The sequence below is a fragment of the Heptranchias perlo genome, chromosome 3 (genome assembly GCF_035084215.1).
Source record: "Heptranchias perlo isolate sHepPer1 chromosome 3, sHepPer1.hap1, whole genome shotgun sequence".
Classification (NCBI taxonomy): Eukaryota; Metazoa; Chordata; class Chondrichthyes; order Hexanchiformes; family Hexanchidae; genus Heptranchias; species Heptranchias perlo.
The window spans coordinates 102,247,583-102,270,803 of NC_090327.1; the positions used below are offsets into that span (position 1 = coordinate 102,247,583).

A 23,221-nucleotide genomic window follows, 5' to 3' on the forward strand; every position below is an offset into this window, starting at 1 on the left:
GTAGCAAGGGACAATACTGGAACAGCTCATCGAACTGATGATGCATATCTTTGCTCCTTATTGTTTATGAAAACCGTAACTAAAAGGGCTATAAAAGGCTTTCAGTCACATACAGAAGCATGGATTAGTATCACTGCACTTTGATGAGGTTAAATCTGGAAGAGCAAATATGGCTTTGTTTTATCAATATAAATTGCAATTTTGTGTAAATTTGAGGAGGCATTGCTTAGATAAGACTGGGATGCACCCAAGTTAGAGGTAAAATGCAACAATGCTGAAGACTATATAGTCAATAGATAGGAGAAAAGCTGGGTTCCACTTTGAATCTGAGCCAACGCCACCAGGACAAATATCACTGTGAGAGGGCACCACTACTACAGAATAATTAGTCCAATCTCAGTTCGTACCTCAGTCTCGCCACTGCCAGAACCCTTATCCATGCTTTTGTCACCTCCAGAATGGATTACTCCAATGATCTCCTTGCTGACCTCCCATCCTTCACCTTCCATAAGCTTTAATTTGTTCAAAATTTAGCCCACTGTATTCTGTCCTGCAGCAAATTCTGGTCACCTATAGCCCCATTCCTTGCTGATCTACGTTGATTCCTGTCCCCAAATGCATTAAATTTAAAATTCGCCTCTTCATCCATGGATCCCTTTGTGACCTTGGCGCGTTCTCTCCAAGGTTCTCAAGTCCAGTATCTCATCCTACATCCTTGAGTCCTCAAACTCTGGCCGCCTTTTCATCCTTACCCCCCCACCCCGCCTTTGCCCTACCATTGGCCACGTAGCCTTTAGCTGCCTTTGCTCTACTCTCTGGCACTGACTCCCTAAACCGTTCCACCTTACCACTTCTCTTTCTTCAAAAACTTTCTCAACACTCATCTTTTTGACCAAACTTTTGATCAATCCTCCAAATCTCTCCCTTCATTGCTTGGTGCCTGTTCTCTTATCTACCTCTTTCTTTATCTGCCTTCTTTTGGATGAGACATTAAACCCAGGCCCTGTCTCCCCTTTCAGGTGGGTGTAAAAGATCCCATGGCACTATTCCAAAAAGAGTAGGAGAGTTCTCCTGGTGTCTTTGCCAATATTTATTCCTCAACCAAGATCATGAAAACAGATTGTCTAGTCATTTACCTCATTGCTATTTGTGGGACCTTACTGTGTTCAAGTGACTGCGGTGTTTCCCGAAATTACAACAGGAACAACACCTCAAAAGTACTTAATTGGCTGTGTAGCGCTTTGGGATATCCTGAGATTGTGAAAGGTGCTATATTGAAGCAATTTTGTTGTTTCATCATCTGTCCATAAAATGCCTTGGGGCTTTGCAAAAAAAACTTAGGAGGTGCTATATAAATGCAACTTGTTGGTCCATGGGGGCTGACAGCTCTCCAGTACCTCCTCCAGGTTGGCCATTCTACTGTGAGTCCAGCACAAGTAAGCCCAATCCTATCCTCATATACACACATCCTTTCCAGTATCGTCATTGGATAGAGATCTGGAGCTGGAGCATTGGCACTTTTATTCTTACCCCCTCCCTACTGTTAATTGTATCATGTGATTTATATCAATTAGTGTTAATTGTATTCAGGTGTTACGTGTCAATTGGGGACACACTTGTATCCATTTTCGATGAGAGCTTGTCTCGGGTGTGGTGTCTGTGTAAGGGGGATCTCTGAGAATAAAGGCTTGGAAACAACTGAAGACCAGGCTCCACAAGGTTATCCAGTTATAACACTTACCCCTAATGGTGTTGCTTGCATAGTCATCCAGCTGAGATCAGGGATCAAACCTGGGACCTTTCTGGTCTCTGTGTGGCTCAGATCTATTCTATGTGACCGATTACTGAACCAACAAGGCAGCACCAAATCCATTGCTTAATGGTATTTTCACCTGAGTTTCCCATGTCACATAGTATTCTCAGCTCAAAAGATGGTCCAGTTGCTCCCAGGCCTCCGCCAGTGCTGCTTTGAAACTCGCTGCCACCAGGATGATCAGAGGTGGCTTTCCCTCTTGCTGTTCCTCCCTCCGGGCAAGGGCTTGGTTTGTGTTGAGTTTCACCCTTATTGTGGAGTGGTTAGATCAGCATGTGATGGATTAGGTTTGTGAAGTTGTGTCCTGGCACTTTGTGACAGGCTAAAAGGAATATATTTTTTCCCAGTGCAGTAAGATTTTTTTTGGTTAATAAAAATTGGCTGAAGCATAGGAAGCAATGAGTACTTGTTGGATAAGTTATGTCATGGTGGGGAGGGGGAGTGGTGATTTTGGTGTCTCCGGGATCAATGTTGGACCCTTATCGTTTCTAATTTACATTAATGTCTTGCCTTCAGATGTTCAGAGCAAACTGGTCAAGTTCAGAGGTGATAGAAAACTAGGAGGGACAAATGAATCTGAGGAGACAGCTCAGGGACTTCCAAATATTTAAGTAAATAGAAAGCTGAACTATATGGTCAAAAAAGTCAAGTGCAATACTGAGGAGATCATGCGCAAATTGTATAGTGCTCTGGTCAGACCACACCCTGACTAAAGTGTCCAGTTCTGGTCACTGAGGGACATGGGAATTATTTGGGCCTAGGGAGTCGTTCAAAAAGCCACTGATCCCTAACATATGAGGACTGTTATTAGGGATAGAGTGAATGAGCACTTGGACAAATATGAACTGATCAGAGAGCCAGCATGGATTTGTAAAGAGTAAGTCATCTCTAACAAACCTAGTTGAATTTTTTGAGGAGGTAACAAGCATAGATGAGGGAGTGTCTATGGATGTTATTTATATGGACTTCCACAAGGGATTCGATAAGGTTCCACCGAAGAGATTGTTAACAAAAATGAGAGCGCGTGGATAGGGAATTGGTTAGGAGGTCGGAGACAGAGTCGGGATAATGGATATGTACTTAAATTGGCAGGATGTGACTCGTGTTGTCCCCCAGAGATCTGTACTGGGGCCTCAGCTTTTCACTATATTTATAAATGCCTTAGATGAAGGAATAGAGAGTTGTATGTCCAAGTTTGCTGACGACACCAAGTTTGGTGGCACAGTAAATACTGTAGATGGGAGCAGAAAGTTTCAAAGGGACATTGATAGGTTAAGTGGATGGATGAAACTGGGGCAGATGGAGTTCAATGTGGGGAAGTGTGAGGTTATCCACTTTGGACCTAAGAAAGATAGATCAGAATATTTTCTAAATAGTGAGAAGCTAGGAACTGTGGAGGAGCAGAGAGATTTAGAGGTCCAAATTGAGAAATCGCTAAAGGCTAGTGGACAGGTACAAAAAATAATTTAGAAGTTAACAGAATGTTGTCTTTTATCTCGAGGGGGCTGGAGTACAAAGGAGTGGAAGTTATGTTACATAAGAACATAAGAAATAGGAACAGAAGTAGGCCATCCAGCCCCTCGAGCCTGCTCTGCCATTCAATCAGATCATGGCTGATGTTCAACCTCAACTCTACTTTCCTGCCTGATCCTCATATCCCTTGATTCCCTAAAGTCGAAAAGTCTATCTATCTCAGCCTTGAATATATTCAGTGACTCAGCATCCACAGCCCTCTGGGGTAGAGAATTCCAAAGATTCACTGCCCTCTGCGTGAAGAAATTCCTTTTCATCTCATTCTTAAATGGCTGACCTGCGATAATGCCCTCTAATTCTAGACATTCTAGTCAGGCGAAAGTCTCTCAGCATCTACCCTGTCAAGCCCCCTCATAATCTTTTATGTTTCAATGAGATCCCCTCTCATTCTTCTAAACTCCAGGGAGTATAGGTCCATTCTACTCAACCTCTCCTCGTAGGACAAGCCCCCCATCCCAGGAATCAATCTGGTGAACCTTTGTTGCACCGCCTCTAAGGCAAGTATATCCTTCCTTAGATAAGGAGACCAAAACTGTTTGCAGTACTTCAGGTGAGGTCTCACTAAAACCCTGTACAACAGTAGTAAGACTTACTCTTGTACTCCAACCCCCTTGCAATAAAGGCGAACATACCATTTTCTTCCCTAATTGTCTGCTGTACCTGCATACTAACTTTTTGTGTATCTTGTATGAGGACACCCAAGTCTCTCTGAACACCAACATTTAACAGTTTCTCACCATTTAAAAAATATTCTGTTCTATTCTTCCTACCAAAGTGAATAACCTCACATTTCCCCACATTATACTCCATCTGCCACCTTCTTACCCACTCACTTAACCTGTCTGTATCCCTTTGCAGACTCTTTGTGTTCTCCCCACAGCTTACTTACCCAACTAGCTTTGTATCATCAGCAAACTTGGATACATTGCACTTGGTCACATTACACTTGGTCCCTTCATCCAAGTCATTAATATAGATTGTAAATAGCTGAGGCCAATCCTTGCGCCACCCCACTAGTTACCTGAAAATGACCTGTTCATCCCTACTCTCTTCTGTCCTTTAACCAATCCTCTATGCATGCTAATACATTACCTCCAACCCCATGAGCCCTTACCTTGTGTAACAACCTTTTATATGGCACCTTACCAAATGCCTTTTGAAAATCACAATATACCACATCTATTGGTTCCCCTTTATCTCCCTGCTGGTTCCATCCTCAAAAAGCGCTAACAGATTTGTCAAACACGATTTCCCTTTCAGAAAACCATGTTAACTCAGAAAATCATAATACGATTAGGCAAAGTGCCCTGTTACCACTTCCTTAATAATGGATTCCAGCATTTTCCTGACTACTGATATCCGGCTAACTGGCATGTAGTTCCCTGTTTTCTCTCTCCCTCCCTTCTTGAATAGCAGGGTAACATTTGCTACCTTCCAATCCACTGGGACTATTCCAGAATCTAGAGAATTTTGGAAGATCATAACCAATGTATCCACTATCTGTGCAGCCACCTCTTTTAGAACGCTCGGGTGCAGGCCATCAGGTGCAGGGGATTTGTTGGCTTTTCATCCCATTAGTTTGTGCAGTACTTTTTCTCTAGTGATAGTAATTGTTTTAAGTTCCTCACTCTCATTTACCCCTTGGTTCCCCACTATTTTTGATATCAGTGCCATTTATACTGTGCTTTTCACCTTCTCTGTATCACACATGCCAAGAGTTGAAATAACAGTCGTACAATTTCACTAAGTCTTGTTGAAATACCAGAAAAAAAGCTAATGCCGTGTCTCGATGAAGCTTCTGTTAAATTCTTAGGAATTACAAATGGATCAACAAGCGAAGAAGCATCTTCAGGATGAGTTTGAAGCAACCCTAGAGGAGAAAGACCAATTTATTGGTGTTCTACAGACACAGGTATAAGGGCACAGCATGTCCGTATTTTGACCAAATGCCAGATGGTAATCAAATCGGTTAGAACGTTTTTGTTACCATAGCAGGCAAGTGATTGTGGACTCCAGGTTTCAATTGCTTGATTTAAGTGTTCAGTATTTAAATTCAAACTCTACAGATGCATGGGGGTCAATATTAACCCCCCCCCCCCCCCCAAGCAATGACGAGCGGGGGAGAGTTGGGGAGGAGTTTAAAATCCTGAAATGCGACCTCAACCCGTCACGTACGTACTCACCACCACTTTTACGGCAGTGGGCTGCATGGCTTGCCTGTGTCCCATCTTGGAGAGGCGGGACAATTCATAATATTTAAATCAGGCTCCCATTGCGCAATTGGGAGCCTGATTTAAATTTAATGGTTGCCGGCCCAGTTTCCCAGGGCTCTGGAAACCCAGCAGTGAAATGGAGATGTGAGCTGGCTGCAGAAGGTAAGTGCTTTTTGGAGCACTCCTTGTGAGCCAGGAGGAGCAGGCGTGCTCCTCCCGGCCCCTCAAGCAAATCTTCTCCTGATCGCGGCCTCTCCTCGCTGCTGTGATTGGCCAAACTCCCCATCCAGACCCTGAGCTTGAGCCACCTGCCCCGTGATCGGCCGACGAGCCCCCCCCCCCCCCCGACAGATCTTTCCCTTGCTCCCTCCTGATCGCCGCGCCCCCCCCCCCCCCCACCCCCCCCAAAAACCAAACCCCAATCTTTCACGATTTACCAGGGAACTGTCCCCAATGGCACCCAGCTTCGGCCTTTTACCACTGGCTTTCCCTTCTGGCAGTCAGCCAGCCTGTCAATGATAATGATTAGCTCCTGCCATTAAACTCCGCAGGGCATCCATGTCCCCAGGATGCCCACCTCTTTCCCCCCCCCCCTCCTCCCCTGCTACCGTGCCCCGCCTCCCGGTGAATATCGGGACCATAATGTGCAGCTAATAATTCATTAGTTGATTACAAAATTGAACATTTTAATCTCCCTCTCTGTCCAATCTGCAAGAAATGTGGCATTTGTTAACCATTAACTGTCATGTTCATAACTTGAAAATGGTTTGCAAGTTTTTAAATAAAACTCAATAAGTGTGTTCCCCTCATTTTATGGACTACCCTTGTGCTTTGACTTATCTGCAGCCATGTTGACTTTTTATTGTTAGTGATGCATTATTTCAATAACTTAAGCAAAAATGAAAATTATCAACAAATTTTGTCTATTATTGCTAAAATAGGCATGCTTGAGAATAGACAGTGCATAAACGATTTTTATTTCACCAGTTCCTCACTTTGCTAACTTAGATTTTCATCAAATGTATCAGGATTTTTTATTCAACCTTTTGATATTGTGCCCATATACATTGTGGAAGTTATAATCATGGCTTTATGACCATCGTAAGTTTAAAAATGCCATTTGATTTTAACAAAGGTTGTAAGCAACTTTCCTAGGTCAGAGATTAAGGTGGTAGTTTGCTCCCATACACCACGGATGTTGCTCTTGACTGGCTGCAGCAAACTGGAGGCTCCTCATCTAGTTTCCACGATGCTCAATGGGCAAACACATAACCAGCTCTCAGTACCACCTTGGCTGAGCTTAGAGCCTCAACAGCATGGGAGATTGAACAAATATCTTTCCATGCTGTGGCATTGCCTGTTGTAGCAGCAGAGCATGCCACCACTGCAATACAGAGTAATCTTTAGCTTGATGATGACTGAATTTTTAAAAAAATGCTTCCGTTCTCATAGCTTGTTGGAACTGTTTTATCATTAACCACTTAATTAAATGTTCTAATTTGATTGTCACTCGATTTAGTTGAAATGTTGAATTTTTTACCTCAGTTTTTTCTACAAAGTACTGACCAATAAGTCTGGTGCTTAACTTAATCTTGTTGCAGGTTTTTATGAACTGCAAAAATCTGGGCTATGACTTAGGTGTCATTTTGATGTTTATCCAGCCACTTTTCCAGTTGTAATCACTGGTAGCGGCCCCAGAGTTTTCCCTGAAATTGGCCTGTTTCTTGCACCCTTGGGGTGCATTACTAGTGATTGGGGAGGGTGGGGCACAAGGTTATTCTGCTTAATGGATAGGGTAATCGTTGATTTGCCTGATGGACTTTTGCTCGCCTTTCTTTTCATATCTACAGTTTAAGGCAATTGTGTTTAAATGTTTGGAACTTGAGAGCACTTCAGTTTGTTGACGTTGAACATTTTACATCTGCAGGTTGCATTACTAAAGCAAAGGATGGTGCTTGGAGGGACAAATGCGGATCTACACAAACCCACAGCTCAAGCCTCTGAAGTGGAAAATACTGAAACAGGTCAACAGAGCCCCAACAATGAAGAAAATAGTACAGACAGCCCTGATGGATTAGGAGGTGATGTTTATCACAGTCAAGAAACTAAACTAAAAAATGTTGGAAAAAGAAAGCTTTGGTGGTATAGATGTGCAAGCACTCTCGGAGGAGTTTCAGTGAAACAGATGGGTGTATGTTCAGCCACAATACATTTTCTTCATTGTACTCAGAAGTAATTGGATTTTTTTCAACACCACAAAGGGCATGAGGTGAATCCCAGCAATAGTAATTTCCTCACTGTGCAGCTTTCAGGTCTCAAGTTTTGTCATTCTAATTATTTACATGTTGATTAAAACTAAAATAGAATAGGCCTGTCTTGGAGCATGATGCAGATACAAAAAGAAAGCCTGAAGTTCCCTGGTGGTAATTTAATTCCAAGTTCTTGGTTATACCATTTTTTTTTTGGTGTCGGTTAGCAAATTAAATTGGAATTTCGACAATAGACTCTGCTAGAATTGCAAAAAGCTCCACAATAGGATGTGAATTAAGTGTGCAGTCACATTTTAATCCTCAAGACTGCCAGTAATATGAGAGAGCCTTGTCTGCTTGGTCTGACTGACTTTCTAGGTTTGCAGCTCACCCTCTGATATTGACGCAGGAGAATTTTTAGATGGCTGTTTTGTGTCAGTGGTAAGAGTTTAAGGCGGGTGCATGTGGGAGCTCAGCTGCTATCGCACCATCAGATTAGTTGAAGTGAATGAAGAAAAATGTTGGCTGCCCTCACTTTATGAAGTCTTATTTTCCGCAAATATGCTTGAATAATTGTTTCTACACTATGTGCTACTTATACATTGAGTTTGTGCAAGGATGGCTTTGAAGTTTTAATATTTCAGGTATTTTTTTAATGGTACCTGATGAATTAAGTTATTTGGTACGAGGAGGAAATTTTATGTCCTGTCGGCCATTGCTAACTTGTGCATTTCTAATTTTCAAAAATTAGATTGTTGAGTACATTCAGTGGTAATGTGACATTTCACGTTTGCTTTTTGTTCGTCATTGATTTTATAACATCAGAAAATAATTCCAATTGTTTCAATGTCTACGCTAAGACTAGAAAGTTTTATTTGGTGCAACTTGCATTGGACTGGAGATTTTTTTTCCGTTCTGTTGCTAATAACTGCGTTATCATTATGTGTCCTGCAGAGGGAGCTGGAGATGCTGTTAATTCTTTGGCTGTTCTTCAGAAACGTGTGAAGAGGCAAGAAAATCTCCTACAGCGTTGTAAAGAGATGATTCACACCCACAAGGAGCGTTGCACTCAGATGACCAGTGAAAAGGAAGCTCTCCAAGAGCAATTAGATGAGCGCTATCAGGAGCTGGAGAAAATAAAGGTGAATTTTAAAAACTCCATTATCATTGGTAGAGCTTGCCTTTGCTCTGGATAGTCTTGCCAGTCTAACAACATGTACAATATTTGCTGGCAGGGTCTCAAGTCCAAATACAGTGGAACACTGAATATCTGGCTCATAACCGAATTGCTTTGTTTTCTGTTAAACCTGTGGCCCTTTTACCACCCAAACTGTGAGGCAACCGGATCACACCAAATTATAATAAAATATCGACCAGCACAGAACAAATTTCCAATTGCGTAGCATTTTTTTTTAATGTGTTTGCTTCCCCTCTTTTAAAAAGCACTGATTGGTGCTGCACTATAGCTCTACAGGGGTGGGTTGCTGTCTGGTACGTTGCCTAGGTTGCTGATCTTTGTGTCATCGAAGGGAATGATTGTTGATCGACTGCTGAGCTCTTCAAAAGCAGAATCTACCAGACTGGTCTCTTTTTTGGTAATTGAACTGAAATAATAAATTGCTTATAATATATGGTAGTTTGATTTCTAGTACAGCAATGACCTACAATCTGTATATTTTATTGGACCTTGGTTGGATGAAGAATAAATATGGGGATTCTATCAATATCATAGTCTTTACTCCTTTTGCACAATTCTGCGGTTCCTTTGGTTGACTTGGCCACTTATAATTTGCAAATACTTCCTATTTCAACTGCCAGCAACTTACATTTCTATAATGATCTTCAAGTACAGACGGATATCTCAGTGTTTAGTAGAACAGTGGGCAAAAGGTGTACATCAGGTAAGAGGAAGTGTTGGGAGGAGGGGGCAAAAGAGGAAGCTGTTAAAAGCAGGGAGGGAAGTGACAAGGCGGAGATGCTGAGGGGAGATTTCAAAGGGTGGGAGCAGAATCCCTGAAGGAGCGAACACTGTTGGAGCAGGGAGTCAGGGAGGGGCGAGGCCATTGAGGAATTTGAAGGTGAGCTTGAGACACATAGTCAATTCTCTGGGGTGTGGCAAGCCTGTGGAACGTGACAAGTATGTGGGTAGGTCCTCCTGAGCCATTTAAAGGCAAATTTGCCTCAAAACAACTCCAGCTCTAGAATCATGCATTTTGCAAGGTGTTGGTGGCCACTCTTCAGCTCTCGAGGAGGAACTTGATGTACCCATAATAGTTGAGGCAGATACCACAGGATTAGGTGCTTGATGTTTATGACAATACATATGTGTTCGATTTTTCTGCTTTAAAAAAAAGTTTGCCTTTTTTGGTTAGCTGGCCGTATGACGTGTGCAAATACATCATGATGTTTGGATCGTCACACCATACTACTGAGAACTCTATGCAAGTAAGTTTTCCATTTGACTGATGGAGTGCGCACATTCTCTCCGTAAAGGCATAGCCCACTCAACTAAGTGCAGAGAAGCTTGCCACAGTTTGCAGAGAGCTAAAGTTTAGGGACTCAGATTACTGTGGCATTGCTGCTGGAACTAAAACTGTGCATATTACGAGCACAGAGCATTGGTAAGCTTGCTGCTTGTCCATCTTGGACTACTGTCCATTCAATCTTGACTTTGGAGCCACCTGGGATTGAATGGGAAGAATCCCAGGCTCTGAGTAGGTCTACCTTTCCAGTCCCCATCAATGAGCCAGGCTGGCTCATGATTCATAAATGGTGCCCTTGACCAGTTTAGACCTGTGTAGTTCAAGTATCAGATTATTGAGTCAGCCAAAGAGAATCTTCTCTGTTTCAATTGTCCATCACCAGGCATGTTATCATTGGGACAACTTGAGCCCAAAGAGACCTTACTCACCTCTCTTTCCTTCCCCATTCCCCCCACCGTACTCCTGTGGAGGATAAACTCTAGTTGGGCAATAAAGTTTGCATATCCATCTGCCCCAGTTGCAGCTCCAACAACACTCAAGAAGCTTGATGCCATCCAGACAAAGCAGCCCGCTTGATTGGCACACCATCGACCACCCTAAATATTCACTCCCTTCACCACCGGCGCACTGTGGTTGCAGTGTGTACCATCCACAGGATGCACTGCAGCAACTCGAAAAGGCTTCTTCGACAGCACCTCCCAAACCCGCGACCTCTACCACCTAGAAGGACAAGGGTAGCAGGCACATGGGAACAACACAACCTGCGCGTTCCCCTCCAAGTCACACACCATCCTGTCTTGGAAATATTTCGCCATTCCTTCATCGTCGCTGGGTCAAAATCTTCGAACTCCCTACCTAACAGCACTGTGGGAGAACCTTCAACAAACGGACTGCAGCGGTTCAAGAAGGCGGCTCACCACCACCTTCTCAAGGGCAATTAGGGATGGGCAATAAATGCTGGCCTTGCCAGCAACGCCCACATCCCATGAACGAATAAAAAGAAATATAACACATATAAATGCACCAGTGGATTCCAGGCCTATTTAATCATTCGTGTAAGACAGTGCACATGAAAAAAAAATTGATGGCTTTAAGTGAAAGCACTACAGCATTGCATATTTAACAAAAGCAAAGTACAGCGGATGCTGGAAATCTGAAATAAAAATATAAAATGCTGCAAATACTCAGCAGGTCAGGCAGCATCTGTGGAAAGAGAAACAGAATTAACGTTTCAGTCAGAACTGGAAGAAGTTCAAGATTTAACAGTTTTTAAGCAAGTACAGGGAAAGGGGGGGGGGGGATTGGAGAAATGAATGAAGGGGATGGTCTGTGATAGTGGAGGGCAGGATTGATTAAATGACAAAAGGGATGATGCTGCAAGGCAGAAGTGGGTGATTATGGGACAAGTAAAGAAACGAAAGATGGGTCTAAAGGAGCTGTAAATGACAACAGCAGAACCATTACCAGAACCTGCTGTCTGGAAAAAAATGGGAGCAGTGGTTATGATCGGAAGTTATTGTATTCATTAAGTCCAGAAGATTGTAAAATGCTTAATTGGATGTTTAACACTACTTGCAGACTTGTCTTAGATGTTCCAAGGGCCCTTTGTGAGCAAAATAGTTCAGGTTTTGGTAATTTTGGAAAAATCTTTACTTCACCTATGAGGCACAAGTTGATCACTACCTATATTTAGAATGAATGAAAACGTGTTGATTTTGATGAAGAGCATGAGGTGATGTAATTGAGGCTGATCACATAGTCAACCAAATACTTATTGGAATCGGCTGAAGCTCTTTCAGGGTTCATCCACCTTGGTGCTCATTGTTGTAACTTGAATATTTGAGCTTATTTTGTAATGTTTGGCATGAGTAAATTAATATTATTACGATCAACCAACTTTTTTGGCCAAAATTGAATTTTACTGTTACGAATTCAAACTGTCCACTTTGTTGAAGTGTGAGTTTATATAAAACAGGATTTACACGCCATATAACAAGAAAGATGTTTTAATTTGTGGTGTCCTCTTGATTGCACTATAAAAAGAACATTGATAGCAACAATCCAAAATGACCCTGTAATAGAATATTAAAGGTTAAGACCAGTATTCACACAACAGGTTAGTGCCTGAAAGGTGCAGCAAAATGAATATAAAAATAAATTCTATACCCATTAATTATCATTGTGGTAACAAGAGAAGCCATCTACCGTTGCAGTTTTGTAATAGGGATCAAGATAGTACTGGGCTGTTTTTAAGAAGTGAAGTATTTAGGCAATGAATGGTAGTACACTATTGGGCATAGTCGCAGGATAAGGGGTCGGCCATTTAGGACTGAGATGAAGAGGAATTTTTTCAATCAGAGGGTTGTGAATCTTTGGAATTCTCAACCCCAGAGGACTGTGGATGCTCAGTCGTTCAGTATATTCAAGGCTGAGATAGATAGATTTTTGGACTTTAAGGGAATCAAGGGATATGGGGATTGGGCGGGAAAGTGGAGTTGAGGTCGAAGATCAGCCATGATCTGATTGAATGGTGGAGCAGGCTCCAGGGGCCGTTTGGCCTACTCCTGCTCTTATTTCTTAAGTTTATGATGTCAAAACGTGGCATGCCAGAAACTTTGATGTCCACGCCTTGAGAATTCATTACTATTAGATTATTCAGCATCTTAAACTTCTGCTTTGTACATTTAAAAAAACCCATTTATTTTCTAGGTTTTCTCTGCTCTTATTGAACTCAGAGAAAGATTTGACTTAATAAAGCCCTTTTTATCATATGTAAATGAACTCCATCTGGTAACGCAGTGAAGGTGTAACCTGATTTTCATACGCACATAAAATAGACTTTATGCGTCAAATTCTGACATTGAACTACCAGCATGAAATTTAAAACAGGGTTTGTGAAAACCACATGACTCTTTCATCATGATCCAATGCTGTGACTGGAACTGTGTTACAGAGACCTGAACACAGGAGCAGATAGTTACCAAGACCCAGTGGTCTGATATTGGGAGGGGAAACGATAGAAATATTATTCATTTCTATCCTGCTTGACACGAAGAAGATTACCAACCAAGACTGAAAAGCCTTATATCAGGATAAACACTGCTAAGCCTGAAGATCTCACCAGAACCCCACTTTTACCTATTAAACAGACTCTGAGAGCAATGGAAACAGGCAGTGTTATAGCGTGCTGTGTCCAAAGCTTTCACAAAAAAAGACTGTTTCAAAACCATATACGTACATATATTCATACACATATGTGCATATAGCTATATGCAAAAAATTATCATGGGCTCAAGTAAACATTCATTTATGAAGCTACCAATCAAATTGCAGAAATTTCTTCAAACTGGTTTTGACCACATTTTGCTTCTTTACTCAGTTCAGTGCATATAGGTAAAAATAACATCAGCCTTGCTATCACAAGGCCTCAACATGCTCAACAGCAAGACCAATTCTGATCACTTTACTTCTTTCACCACAAGCAGCTGCCTGGCTTTCTGACCCCTTCATTCTCTCTCTGATCTCTGGCCAACCTAACCCCAAGTTCCCTCTCCTGTGGCCTGCTCTCTGCACTGACATCGTGCCTCTGCCAGTTTGCTTCATACCAGCCTTTCGTCCACTTCGAATATCTTGAACATGACCAGATAGCTGCAACGGACCTGAATTCGTAACAGCTGATAAAGATTAAGGTGTTCAAAATGAGGAAGAGCTGTGTAAAGAGCACAGATGGATGAAACCAAAAGCAAAATACTGTGGATGCTGGAAATCTGAAATAAAAACAGAAAATGCTGGAGCTCAGTATGTCAGGTAGCATCTGTGGAGAAAGAAACAGAGTTAACATTTCAGGTCGATGACCCTTCGTCAGAACTGGAAAAAGTTGAAGATTAAACAGTTTTTAAGCAAGTACAGAGCCAGGAAAGTGGTGGAGGAAGGAGAGGAAAGAACAAAAGGGAAGGCCTGTGACAGGGTGGAGGGCAGGAGTGATGAAATGACAAAAGGGATGATGGTGCAAGGTAAGGAGGGTGGTAATGGGTCAATTAAGGAAACAAAAGAGGAGTCGAGAGGAGCTGTAAATGGCAACATCAAAACCATTGGCAACACTTGTCTGAAAAAATTGGAACAGTGGTTATGATCTCAAGTTATTGAAATCACTGTTGAGTCCGGAAGAATGTAAAGTGCCTAATCAAAAGATGAGGTGCTGTTCCTTGAGCTTCCGTTGAGCTTAATTGGAACAGTGTAAGAGGCAAAGCACAGAGAGGTCAGAATGAGAGTGGGATGGGGAAATAAAATGGCAAGCGACTGGCAGGTCAGGGTCATGCTTGCGGACTGAGTGGAGGTGTTCAGCAAAGCGATCACCCAACCACAGAGATGGATGAGATCCAGTGATTAGTGCCACACTAGCTCCATGCCAGTTTGGACAGGGGACAAGGTGGAGCATGTGAGTAGGTGAGTCAGTCTGTGAGTCAAGTTTTGCTCAGGCCTAGGATATCAACAGTCTAATCCAGAATGAAACTGGCAAACTGGCTGGTCCATTGAGCCAGTCCTGTCCTGGTGTAGTGTAAGCCCCCCGCACAGTCACGCAAACTCAAAAAAGAAATAAACAGGCTGTGAGTTGAGCTAAAAGTAATCGACAAAGAATCAGCAATTCATAATTTTTGTTAGCACAAGTGACAGCTCATGGAATTGGAGGCAACCTTTTGACATGGGTAGGAAATAGAAGGTAGGAAACACAGTAAGGATAATGGGTATGTACTTCATTTGGCAGGATGTGATTAGTGGTGTCCCTCAGGGATCTGTACTGGGGCCTCAGCTTTATGAATGACTGAGATGAAGGAATAGAGAGCAGTGTACGTAGGTTTGTTGACGACACCAAGTTAGGTGGCACAGTAAGTAGTGTAGATGGGAGCAGAAAGTTGCCAAGAGACATTGATAGATTAAATGAGTGGGCAAAACCGTGGCAGATGGAGTTCAATGTAGGGAAGTGTGAGATCATCCACTTTGGAATTAAGATCGATCAGAGTATTTTCCACATGGTGAGAAGCTAGCAACATTGGAGGAGCAGGGAGATTGAGTTCCATGTGTAGAAATCACTCAAAGTTAGTGGACAGGTACAAAAAATAATTTAAAGGCTAACTGAATGTTAGCCTTCATCTCAAGGGGGCTGGAATACAAAGTGGAAGTTCATAGAATCTTACAGCACAGAAGGAGGCGATTCAGCCCGTCATGCCTTTGCTGACTCTTTGAAAGAGCTATCCAATTAGTCCCAATCACCTGCTCTTTCCTTGTTGCCCTGCAATTTTCTCCCCTTCGAGTATTTATCCAATCTACGAGGCTCAAGTCAGGAGTGTGATGGAATACACTCCACTTGCCTGGATGAGTGCAACTCCAACAACACTCAAGAAGCGTGACAGCATCCAGGACAAAGCAGCCTGCTTGATTGGCACCCCATCCACCACCCTAAACATTCACTCACTCCACCACTGTCGCACTGTGGCTGCAGTGTGTACCATCTACAAGATGCACTGCAGCAACTTGCCAAGGTTTCTTCGACAGCACCTCCCAAACCCGCGATCTCTAGCGCCAAGAAGGACAAGAGCAGCAGGTGCATGGTAACAAAACTCCCTGCACATTCCCCTCCAAGTGACACGCCATCCTGATTTGGAAATATATCGTCGTTCTTTCATCGTCGCTGTGTCAAAATCCTGGAACTCCCTATCTAACAGCGCTGTGGGAGAACCTTCACCACATGGACTGCAGCGGTTCAAGAAGGTGGCTCACTACCACCTTCTCAAGGGCAATTAGGGATGGGCAATAAATGCTGGCCTTGTCAGCGGCGCCCACGTCGCATGAATGAATTTCAAAAAAAAATTATTCCCTTTTGAAAGTTACTATTGAATCTGCTTCCAACACCCTTTCAAGCAGTGCATTCCAGATCATAATAACTTGCTGCATAAAAAGATTTCTCCTAATCTCACCTCTGGCTCTTTTGCCAATTACCTTAAATCTGTGTCCTCTGGTTACATTACTCTCGTACACTCACTCACCTGACAAAGGAGAAAGCCTCCAAAAGCTTGTGATTTTCAAATAAAACAGTTGGACTATAACCTGGTGTTGTAAGATTCCTTACATTTGTCAACCCCAGTCCATCACCGGCATCTCCACATCATGGCTACATTACTCTCAGCCACCCTCTTTTTCTCTTACCTGTAAAAACCTTTAGTGTTGTCTTTGAGAACCCTTGCAAGTTTTTTTCTTCTGTTTTTGCACCTCTTACTACTTTTTGTATCCCTTTGCTGTTCTCCCAGTCCATGAGACCGCTGCTATTGTTTCCATTCGAACAAGCCCTTTCTTTTAGTTTTATACTATCTCTCACTGATCAAGGTTGTTTAATTACTCAAGTAGAGCTCTTGCCTTTTAGGGGCATGTACAGGTCTTGTATTCTACCAAGTACTTATTTGAACACAGTCCCATTGTTGATCTGTAATTTTATCTGTTAATAGATCTGCCCAGTCTACTGTGGTCAATTTCTGCCTCATCCCTCAAGTCTGCCTTATCTAAATCTAAAACCGAAGTTCGTGACTTAGCCTTCTCCCCCTCAAACCGAATAGTAAATTCAATTACTCTTGCAACAAATTCCCAATTTCCTCCTATTCACAATAGAGGAAGTATTAAGCAGAAACCAAGTGCTTTTACATAAGGAGAGAAACAAAATTGGAGTGTGATGTTAGGTTGGTGACTGGTTGGGGAATGACATTGGCATGGCCTTGTGAGCATTCCTCCTGTTGCCCCTGTTTTTGGAGAATGGTGTAGGAGTATCTAACAGAGATACTGTGTTTATTTAAAACAACTTTCTTCAAAAAAAAAAGTATGCAAGGTAGTATGTGAATATAGCATAGATGCATTTAAGGGAAAGCTAGATAAGTACATGAGGGAGAAAGGAATAGAAGAATTTGCTGATATGGTTAGATGAAGTAGGGTGGGGGGAGGCTCGTGTGGAGCATAAACATCGGCATAGACCAGTTGAGCCAAATGGCCTGCTTTTATGCTGTAAATTCTATGTAATATAATGGGGACATCAGATGGAATATGTCTTTACACAATGTTTATTATCGTTAGGATCTGCACACTGCTGAAAAGACTAAACTGATTACTCAGCTCCGAGATGCAAAGAATTTAATTGAACAGTTGGAGCAAGATAAGGTAAGCAGTACTTCAGTGAGGTGAGTGTTGTGATGTCTGCTTAACAGCAGGAGTAACTACATTTTGAATGAAATGAGTTGTGGCAGAGCTGACCCAGGTCTGAATTATTCAGTTATACAGTAAGGTACTGCAGTGAAATAGTTGATATATTTCAGTGAATTACAGCTAGTCCAAGTTATTTCACTGTTACTACTGTAGATTCATTGGTGATGGATGACTTTCTCTAACATAAATCAGGAACTGGGTGTGAGCCCCATTATGCACAGTTAAATGTTTTTTAACAAATGCCAAAGTCATGTTTCTTAGTAAACAAAATGCTACAGATGCTGAAAATCTGAAAACCAGAACAGAAAAGTTGGAAATGCTCAGACAGCATCTGGAAAAACAGAAGTCAGTTGACTTGACTTTTCAAGACCCTTTCTCAGGACTGGGAGGAGACTTCCTCCGTTCCCCTCTGATCTTATGTTTAAGATGACATTCAAAATAGGCCTACATTTAATTTTTAGTGTCAGCGTCATAGGTTAAAGGTTAACATCTAAGGAAACTTTGTTGCATGTCCTCTTGAAGTGAAAATTAATCAGTTGTGAAATAATTAACATGTAGCCAGGATTTTAATTTAGTATGTAGTCTTGATTCCCTGTGGTCCCTCTTGTATCCGAATAATCCATCAGCACACAGGTCCCAATTACAACTGTATTACCATAGGAAATTGCTGAAAGGAGCCTAAGTTCTTCAACTGGATTTAAGTAGGGGGGAAAGAGATTGCCAATCACCTCTGAACCACTTGTGCGCTCCTCCCAATGACTGGTTATATTGACATGGGGTTTGAATCGGGTCTCAAGCTACCCTCTGAGATAGAGGTGCTGTGTGACTGAGGAGAAAAATAAATTACAAGGGTGGGGAGGGAAAGCAGACAATTTCCCTCCTGTAGGACATTTTGGTTCCTACCAAAATCCAGGAGATTCCTCAAATCTTTTTGTACATCTGTAATATTTTTTAAAATCTCATCTCTTATGTTTCACTCGATTTTAAGCAAAGTTCCAACTACCCTTGTGTACTGTCTCTAAATCTGTTACGATAGTAAGGTGTTACTCAGCTTAACTCAGACATTTGCAAGTGATCAATCCATCTTCCTTAATTTTGTTTGAGGTTTCTTTTCAATTTAATTCAGTGTTAATTAGTTTCTTTTTCAAGGTTGTTTCTAAAATGCCTTTGTTTCATTAGGATTACAAATTTCGTGGATTCCTGTAGTTCACAACTAGCTTTGAGTAATAAAATTATATTCAGCAAATACAAAATAAAACTACATTAGGCGATTAAAAAAAACATGATATAGAATACCATTATGCACAGCACTTTTCTTTCCCTTCCTTTTAAAAAAAAATGATCTGAATCACCTACACACTGCAGCAGATGAAGTTTTTGACTTCAGTATTTAAAATCGCAATTGCAGTCAAGTTTCCAGTGTATTCTCTCTTGATGGACTCTGGGGTCTTTTCATGAATCTGCACAGAAGGTGCACTCTCATTTTCCAAATTTATTAAGAATCTCATTTCTTAGGGGAGTTTCTGAACCATTTGAGTTATGAACCATATACTTAACTGGTTTACAATCTGCACTGTTAGAATCTGTGTTCCAAGTGTAGCCGCATAACTTGATGACCAAAATCTCTTCCACATCTTGACTGTAAATGTTTCATATTTAATCAAAAGCAAAATATTGTGGATGCTGGAAATCTGAAGTAAAAGCAGAAAAAACAGAAAACAGAAACTCAGCAAGTTAGGCTGCCTCCACATATGCTGCCTGACTTGCTGAGCTCCTCCAGCATTTCATGTTTTATATTTGACCTTCCAATGTTTAGCAAGTATTTCCTAGCAATATAATGTTTTCTTGTCCTCCCGAGGCATCAGGTCAGCATTTTGCCAGCAGTAGATCATGTACCATGTTAGCTTGGCTCAGTTGGTGACACTTTTACCTCTAAGTCAGAAGGTCATGGGTTCAAGCCCCACTCCAGGACTTGAGCATATACTGTAGGCTGACATTTTTGTACATTTCACAGGGAGAGCTGCATTGTTGGAAATGTCACGTTTTTGGATGAGACATTAAAGTGAGACTCCATCTGTCTGTTTAAAAGATCTCATGGCACTATTTGAAGAAGAGCAGGGGAGTTCTTCCAGTGTCCTGACTGATATTAATCCCTCACCGAAGACCATCAAAAACAGATAAACATTATTTTTCGGGGACCTTGTTAACACCTTGAAAATGAATTAATTGACTGTGAAGCATTTTGGGGCATGCTGAGGTCATGAAAAGTGCTATATAAGTTCCCTCTTCCTTCTGCTTAAATAGGCAGGCAAAAAAACATAGATTTGTCTTAAAAGAAAGTAGCAGCTTTCAGAAATGCAAAGAATTGCATTGTAGGAGGCAAATGTAAGTGCTTATAAACTGCTTGGTGTGAACAAGGTGTGGGAAGAGGTAATTAGAGTGGGAGGAGGCTCGTGAGGAGTATAAACACCAGCATAGGCCAGTTGGGCTGAATGGCCTATTTCTGTGCTGTAAATTCTTTATAAGCAAAATTTAAAGAATTGATAAATTACAGGGAATGGTGATCGCAGAAACAAAACGGCAGATGCATGAAACATTGGAAATGAAAGAAGAGGAAATCTCTCAGCTTCGTGCAAGAATTCAGCTGTTGAGTGGACAACGTGAGGAGCTGCTTGAACAAAAAGAGAAGTCTGACAAAGCTGGTAAGCAGTTCTTGCTGTCTTGCTCCTATTTTAGCTTGTTGAATTTTTAAAAAAATTATCATAAAATAGATATCCATCTAAGCTCAGTAGAATTCAATAAAATGACTAAGTGAATCCAGATTTGGTTGAAGGAAAAATATAGCGGGTCTGGTTCAGAGAGATACTTTTGTCAACAACTCAACAAAGTGTACTTTTAGAAATGAGCATTTGTGAAATCTGAGCTTAGATTGTTAGCTTATTTCCACCAGCTTTTATTGTGTTGATACTTTTTGCACTAGTTTACTATTGCATGTTTTAACCTAGTTGTGGGATTCTGAACTTTGGAAGGTGCACCTATGCCCCAATCGTAGGTCAAAGGAACATTTTCATTGTTCACTGTAAGGTGTTTCATCAACTTGCTATTCAAAGACTGCTGACACGTACATTTGAGCATTAATTTGATGAAGACTTGTGATGCTTGCAGACGCTGTCCCTCAATATTCATTAACATTGCTTTGTTGCCTCTCATTCCTTTGGCATTTTTTCTGCTGGTGCAGTTTGCTGGTGATAACTACGCTGGGTGTAGACAGAATGCTTTTATAGTCATGCAGGCCGTAGACTGTATGCTACTTAAAATTTACTAATACTGAAAGGATCAAGCTTTATAAATAAGATTTTAACTTTTCATCTGCCAAGACAGTGATAGTGATGAAATAAATAGCCACTTGCTTTATACCCAGTACTCGTGTCTTTCTCTGGGTCAAAGACGAGAATTTTTTTGTATCAATTAGCATTATAACTGTGGGTTGAGTGAGAATTTGATGTATTGTGTACTTTTTTTCATTCATGACCTAATTTGTCCAGTGTTGCCACCTGTTTAATGGGAGCATAATTTGGAATCAGCTCATTGGCTGGTGGAGCTTTTGTTATTACAGTGATGAGGTAGTGTTAAATTTACTCAAATAACCAAAAAATGTTTTTGCCCACATATTACTTTTGTACATTTTATCCATTATCAATGGTATAAAATTAAGATTTTTTTTATATGTCATACACCCATCTTTATAATCTCTTTTTAAAAAAAAAAAATTGCATTGGATGGCTGTGTGTGTTGTATCTCAGCACAGGTAAATTGGTCTCAATTGTTGAGTTTCTATATCTTTAAGTTTACATTTAAACACCCAAGACACACTATATTTGACAGCAATGATTCACCATGTTTCATTTTGGATCTTTATTTTTATCAACCTTTTTTTGCATCTTTAACACCAATGTGCTGGATAATTTCCTTGTGTTCAAATTATTAAAGCTATAGGTAATAAAAACTAGAAATCTTTTCTTTGCCAGTGAGTTGTTGGGGCAGGACAATTGGCTTCATTGGGCTCAAGTTATTGAGGGGGGAATATAACAGCCAAAGTTCACACTTCTGATTACCATCCAGTGAAACTGCTGGAAAAGGTACATTTGTGGACATCAGGTGAGGACAGGATCAGGCTCAACTTTAATGCCTTTTCCCCAATGATGGAATAGCCGACTGGCACTCAGCCTTGCGTAAAGAATGGCCTCTTGGCTGAGGCACTGGAAGATGGCTGGCACGTGTGGAACTGTACCCCAAAATGAGTCACCATTTTCAGGAGAATTTTTTAAAAAACAAATCTGTATAAATTTTATTTGTTTAGACAATTCTGACTCTGGGTAGTTTACATGTCCAATTAAATTCCTATCTGATCATCATATGCAAATTTAACATGGCAGCAATGTCTATTTTTTGGTATCTGACCAAAGCTAACATTATTGACACAAGCGTCTATTCTTAGATGTTGATAATTTTTACTAAGGAGGTGAAGTATAGAAAGTGCAATAAGTATTGGCTTAATAAGTTACTCTTTTCTTAAATGGAAGGTACTATTAGCTTTCTACTTTTTCTTAGTTTTGCGGTTCACTAAGCAGAAATCTTACACAGCATTTTATTTCTGTACATCCACGCATGCCAATAAGTGAATCATGGTGCCTTTCCCAAGCCTTGTATGAACAGGACTGGGGTAAGGGCTCTTCTTTTTTACACTCCATAGTGATTGCACTAGGCTCAGCAAGTAAACCCTATGTTTCTCAGGCAATAGTTTTAATCCTTTATACTCATGGTTCTCGCTGTTTTATTACAAACATCAGTTGTTGCACTCATGTAAAACCCCTTCTTAAGATAAAGATGGAAGTATTAATCAAATCATATTTTTAAGATTTGTTTACCTACTTTCAGCACATATTTTATAAATGCATTGCATCTGTTCCAGGTGCTAAAATTAAAATTTTTTATATGAAATGGGGAAGTTTTATACTCTCAGCAGGTACAATAAGGGTGAAATATTGCACATTTCTGAACACGTGAGCTTGCTTTCTTCAGTCAGATCCTTCAGAAAATCTTTGCACAAAACTAGGAGCCCTGTACAATAAATTGGCTTCAGTATCAGTTCATCTCCATAGCTCACCAATGTCCTCCAGTGGAAACAACAGGGTACTGCAACATTCAAATTTTCCGTAGAATAAAAAGATATGGTACATGAACAGTTTGACAATTGTCAGGTGCTAGACCAAAATGTTCATTTGAAATGATAAGTAGAGTGTTGAATAACATGTACCTATGGAGACTAAAGAACCAATCGTAACTTTGGTGATGGAGCTTGTTCAATGTATACAGTTGGTATTGAAGTGCCTAAAGTTAATTGCTTACACAGTCGAAGTAATGTCCTAGAAAGAAGTCCAAGGAAAGAATTACAGCTTAGTGTCTTAGGATGGCAGGCATGCACGCACACACAAAACAGTATTCCAGATTGATATAGATTTGTATATAAAACTTCAGATACCATTCACACCAGCACTGGTGTGATATAGCAAGCTATCCATGGAATGTAATTGACTTATTTAGGTTTTCTTTCTTTTTCTCATTCTCCTTTGTCTGCCATTTTCTCACCATCAGTATTAGTCTGCTGAAGACGTTGAGTCTTCT

At 41.1% G+C, this 23,221-nt stretch overlaps 1 protein-coding gene across 3 annotated transcripts in view; it reads left to right on the forward strand.

The window, feature by feature from the left end:
• The window catches only part of golga4 (golgin A4), a 203,990-nt gene that overhangs the window by 72,940 nt on the left and 107,829 nt on the right, over positions 1 to 23,221 (forward strand). For all 3 annotated transcript variants that reach the window (XM_067981366.1, XM_067981370.1, XM_067981367.1), the window contains 5 exons: positions 5,160 to 5,258; positions 7,487 to 7,640; positions 8,763 to 8,950; positions 17,408 to 17,491; positions 20,091 to 20,238. In XM_067981366.1, the coding sequence (XP_067837467.1) occupies positions 5,160 to 5,258; positions 7,487 to 7,640; positions 8,763 to 8,950; positions 17,408 to 17,491; positions 20,091 to 20,238 (673 nt within the window). The remainder of the gene's footprint in view (positions 1 to 5,159; positions 5,259 to 7,486; positions 7,641 to 8,762; positions 8,951 to 17,407; positions 17,492 to 20,090; positions 20,239 to 23,221) is intronic.